This window comes from Propithecus coquereli, unplaced genomic scaffold (genome assembly GCF_000956105.1).
Source record: "Propithecus coquereli isolate 6110/MARCELLA unplaced genomic scaffold, Pcoq_1.0 Scaffold340, whole genome shotgun sequence".
Lineage (NCBI taxonomy): Eukaryota > Metazoa > Chordata > Mammalia > Primates > Indriidae > Propithecus > Propithecus coquereli.
This window is the reverse complement of record NW_012149064.1, coordinates 2,553,087-2,558,774: the sequence shown is the minus strand read 5'-3', so window position 1 is coordinate 2,558,774 and position 5,688 is coordinate 2,553,087. Positions and strand designations below refer to the sequence as shown.

Sequence of the window (5,688 nt, the reverse complement as noted above, 5' to 3'; positions counted from 1 at the left end):
CTAGGTTTGTGTGCATATATGTGCATAAAATTAATAACATATATAAGTATGTATATATGTGTGTGTGATATATGTATATACACACAGACAAAACAAGAATAGCAATTTATTTTAGGCTCTGCAATAATACAACCTTATTTTTGCCAAATCCTTCTTGTGTGCCAGAGACTGTTGAAAGTGCCTCACATGCATAAAGTAATTTACTGCTCACAGTTATACTATTATTATTATTTCTTGTTCCATCGATCAGATATAGAAATCAAAGTATGAAGGTATAATTTATCCTTTCTTATGCATTGAGCGACACAACTGAGAAGTGAGCACATGCCCTCTGAATGCAGAGTTTTTGTCTTATTATATAATAGTCAAGAAAAAATTAAATACTTAAGTACAATTTTTGCTTTCATAGACAAAGAAATTAGGCAAAGCTTGAAGCAGGAATTATCTAAATATTTCTGGAATGCCTGAAGGATTACAGTGTCACCCTCTTATTTGCAGGTCATATGTTCTGAGACCTTCAGTGCATGACTGAAAGTGCAGATAGTACCGAACCCTATATATACTATGTTTTTCCTATGCATACATAATTATGATAAGGTTTTATTTTAAAATTAGGCATGATAAGAGATTAACAATAACTAATAATAAAATAGAACAGTTACAGTAATATACTGTAATAAAAGTTATGTGAAGGTGGTCTCTCTCTCTCTCTCAAAATATCTTCTTTTTTTTTTTTGAGACAGACTCTTACTCTGAGGCCTGCACTAGAGAGCACTGGTGTCATCATGGCTCAGTGCAACCTCAAATACTGGGCTCAAGTGATCCTCCTGCCTCAGCCTCCCTAGTAGCTGGGACTACAGGTGTGTGCACCACCAAACCCAGCTAATTTTTCTCTTTTTTTGTAGAGACGGGGTTTTGCTCTTGCTCAAGCTATCAAAAAATGTGAATACTTTTGGATCATAGTTGACTGTGGGTAACTGAAACTGTATAAAGCAAAACTTTGGATAAGGGGGGACTACTCTATTCTTCAAAGCATATTTATCAGGAAAGCCAAAAAGATGTCTGTATAAGAAGGCATGGTATCCCACATTATCCCAAGTGAGGATTCCCAAGGAGAGCCTGTCAGGTGACTTCATAGACACAAAGTGTAAAAATACAGATATGGAAGTAAATAATAATGGGTTAATATTGAATTATATAATTACGGAAGAAATTATCTTCATAAAGATGATCATAAAACTATAGAAAAGGCACAAAGGGAGGCAGAGAAATAAACATAGGACAAAAATATCAACAAATAAAAAAATCAACAAATATAGAATCATCTGCATGTCAAAAATAACATTACGACTAGCAATGAACAATCAATGAAATTAGAAAAATAAGCCCATTTATGATAGCATCAGAAAGAATAAAATTCTTATAAGTAAGTTTAAATAATAATATAAGATTTGTATACCCCAAAGCTACAAAATGTTCAAAGAAAGAAAGAAATGTGAAGTTATCCTGTATGTATGAATTGAAAGATTTATTGCGAAAATGGAAATGCCCCCAAAATTGATCTATAGATGGAACACCATCCCTTTAAAAATCCCAGCTGTCATTTTTTCAGAAATTGACAAGCCAATTCTAACATTTATGTGGAAATTCAAGAGACCCACAATAGCTGAGACAGATCACCAAGAATAACAAAGTCGGAGGACTAACACTTCCCAAATTCAAAATTACTGGTAAACTACAATATTCAAGATAGTAAATAACATAAAATATATATATTGATCCATGAAATGGAATCCAAAGTCTAGAAAAAAATATATGCATGTAGGTTCAACTGATTTTTGACAAGGGTACAAAAACAATTCAATAGAGAAAGCATAGGCTTTTCAATAAATGAAAATGAATGACAAATGAATATCCGCATGCAAAAAAATAGATTTGAACACTTATCTCACACCACAGACAAAAATGACCTCAAAATGGATCAATGACACAAATATAAGAACTAAAGCTATAGTACTCTTAAAAGAAAAAGATATGCATAAATCTTTCTGATCTTGGATTAGACAATGATTTCTTAGGTATAGCACCAAAACCCTAATTAGAAAAAATCATAAATGGTACTCAATCAAAATTATAAACTTTTATAATTCAAAAGACAGTATCAGTAGGTGAAAAGACAACTCAGTGAATGGGAGAAAATATTTACAAATCATATATCTTATAAGAGTCTAATGTCCATAAGATATAAAGAATTCAATAACAAAAAGCAACCCAATTTAAATGGATCTGAGTAGACATTCCTTCAAAGAAGATAAACAAATAACTAGTAAGCAAAGATGACTAATACGAAAAGATGCCCAATGTCATTAGTCTTTTGGGAAATACAAATCAAAACCACAATGAGATACAACTTCACTCTCATCAGAATAGCTGTAATCTAAAAGTTGGAAAATAACAAGAGTTGGTGAGAATGGGAGAAACTGAAACCCTCCTATGTTGCTGGTGGAAATGTAAAATTTTGCAGCCACTGTAGAAATCAGTTTGAAAGCTCCTCAAAATATGAAACAGTTACCATGACTGAGCAATTCTACTCTTCTTAGTTATACACCCAAGAGATCTGAAAGCCTGTGTCCACACAAAGCTTTGTATACGAACGTTTGTAGTAGCATTATTCATAATAACCAAAAGGTAGAAACACCCCAAACACCCATCAGCTGTTGAGTAAATACACAAAATGCGGCACAATCTTACAAAGGAATATTATTCATGTGTAGAAAAGAATGAAGTGCTAATACGCACTTCAACAAGGAACTTGACAACATTACGTACGCTTAGTGAAAAGAGGCACAAAAGATCACATATTATGAGTCCATTTATGTGCAATGTCCAAAATAGGCAACTCTATAGAGACACAAGGTAATGATTACAGGGGCCGGGGGAGGGAGGCAGGAATAGGGAATCACTGCTAGTGGATGTGAATTTTCCTTTCGGAGTGATAAAAATGTTTGTAATTAATGTTGGTATTTGCACAAATCTGTGAATATACAAAAGTCCACTGAATTGTTCACCGTAAAATGCTCAATTTTATAATATATAGATTTTATCCAAAAACAAAAAAGTATTGAGAATATTCTACTTGTCCCAAAATAATTTGTAGTGCCCTAAGGGATGAAATTGATTACAACTCATGGTTATGTCATTAAAGTATAAAATTCAGGTTTAGTAAAAAAAATGCATTTAGAGAAATAAAATATGACACAATAAAGACTGCATTAAAAATATATACACAAAAATCAAGGCAAGCTTCATGAAGCATGCAATGATTGCCTTCAGTTCTCAAGAATGCAGAGGATTTAGACATGCAGATTGCAATGAATTAATAACAATTGAAGTACATCAAAATTTTATCAAAGCGTGGATATCTCACAAAACTTTAAAACAATTGTTGTGGACATTATAGACCACAGGCCTTCTTTGAGAAAACTTCTGGGAGTTTTGTGAGATAGTTTATAGGAAATTATTTTCTTCAGAGTTGTATATAAAACCATAGTTAGAAACTCCAGGAAGTTAGGGTTCTCTAACTTCTCCAGATAGATTCTGGTTATTAATATAAGGATGAGTGAGAAATAAAAGCAGTCATAATAAAGATGATGGTTGTGCAGCCAAACCAAATAGATACTTTATCTGGACTCATTAAAACATTGACTTTTAATATAAAGGTTTTCTATATATAAATATGTGAATTTCTAAGTGATATTTTATATAGACATAAAGATTGATTGATTGAAGAAAGTGCCAACACTAACCCCCCATTTCTAAATACTCAGGAATTAAGTGGAAAAGAATCAGGATTAAACTAGTCAATACCAGGCTTAAGGACTGGTGATACCAAAGACAAGTACTGATGGGTAAGTGATCTATGAACAAAGAGGCATCTCTCCAAAAGCAGAGGATCAACTCCCATCCTTGTTCTTTGATCAAGCAAAGAACCTTCAGACTTACACCTGGCTTCAAAGGCAAGCATCCTGAAGTCAGGCAGCATTTGTGGCTAACAGCCAATGATAGAATTGCATGCACAGAGATAAACAGCCTATGCTAATGTCCTAATTCAGCCCACTTTACCCATGATGTGTATTTAATAATATACTAATGATATTTTAAAATTTTAAAAAATGGCTAAAAGACAAACTAGCAGGAATAGAATAATGCTATTGATTCTAGTTTCTTTGAAGACGTTCTGACCAGGGAGAGTGTGCACTCAAAAGATTTTTGATAAAGTTATATTAACTTTCCTTTCCTCAACAGCTTCTTAAGTGCCCTGGATACCTCTTTGTTGTGGAGGCTGTAGATGAGCGGGTTCAGCATGGGGGTGAGGATGGCATAGAAGGCTGACACCATCATGTCCTGGTCTGGCGTGTGGGTCGAGGCTGGTCTCATGTACATGAATATGGCGGCACCATAGTAGAGCCCGACCACAGACAGGTGGGAAGAGCACGTGGTGAAGGCTTTGCGGCAACTCTCCCCAGAGCCCATACGGATGACAGCTCGAAGGACACGGGAATAGGAGACGATGATGGCTGAGACTGGGAAGATAAGCATCACCACACAACAGATGAAAAGCAGTCTTTCAAAGGCAGACGTGTCTGTGCAGGATAGAGGTAAAAGGGCAGCAACATCACAGAAAAAGTGATGAATTTCCAGAGAGCTGCAGTAAGAGAATGACAGGGCAGCTGCAAGCACAATGATGCCGTCAAGAGAGCCCAAGATCCAGCAGGCAACAGTCATGAGGACACAGAGTTTCTGATTCATGAGGATGGTGTACCGAAGAGGGTGACATATAGCCACATAGCGGTCATAAGCCATGACAGCCAACAAGAAGCATTCCGCTCCAAGCAGGGACACATAGAAGAATATCTGGGTTCCACAACCTGCCAGAGAGATGGATTTCCTGCTGGACAAGTAGTTGAAGGCCATCTTGGGTATGGTGGTGCAGATAAGCATGAGGTCCATGAGGGACAGGTGGCTGAGGAGGAAGTACATGGGGGTGTGGAGCTGGGGGTCCAGGCAGATGAGGAGAACCATGGAAATGTTTCCCATGAAGGCCACTGAGAAGATGCCCAGGACCAGACAGAAGAGGAAGATATGGGTGGGGCTGTGATCAAAGATTCCCAGCAGGATGAAAACAGAGTTGAAGGTCTGGTTTCCCCACACCATCCTGGATAACTTGCCTAATCTGGAAATTTCAGAGAAGATATAAGCTTATTTATTAGTTCGATTTTCAAGTGAATACTGTGGCAAGGCCCTCTACCGTGCAGTTTACATGATGCATTCCTGAGATCTTCTCACCCACCTTCAGTTACCTCCCTTTGGTCACAATAAATTGTGTGACTTGGTCTAGTGCTTTTCCTCATCCAAACTTCACAAAAAATAACTTAAGTATTTTCTTTATTTTACAGAGAAGAACACCGAAGTTTTTAAGAGCTTACCAACTTACCCACAGGTACAATCAATAGAGAATCTAGGAGAAAAATTATACATCTCTGCTGCTAAATTTTATGTTCATCCCTGATCACAAGAATTCCTTATTGAACTGTTTCTCCTTTTGTCCCAATATTTCTCCAACAATAGAATTCCTCTTCCCGTGTTTTCCCTCTACCATCCTGCCCCAGACCAGAGAAAGACAATGTA

At 36.4% G+C, this 5,688-nt stretch overlaps 1 protein-coding gene across 1 annotated transcript; it reads right to left on the bottom strand.

Annotated features, from left to right (window-relative positions):
* Positions 1–4,278: 4,278 nt before the first annotated feature.
* Positions 4,279–5,214, bottom strand: LOC105815645 (olfactory receptor 2M4). The gene has a single exon (XM_012650839.1). The coding sequence runs from the start codon at positions 5,212–5,214 to the stop codon at positions 4,279–4,281; it is 936 nt and encodes a 311-aa protein (XP_012506293.1).
* Between the last annotated feature and the right edge of the window lie 474 nt (positions 5,215–5,688).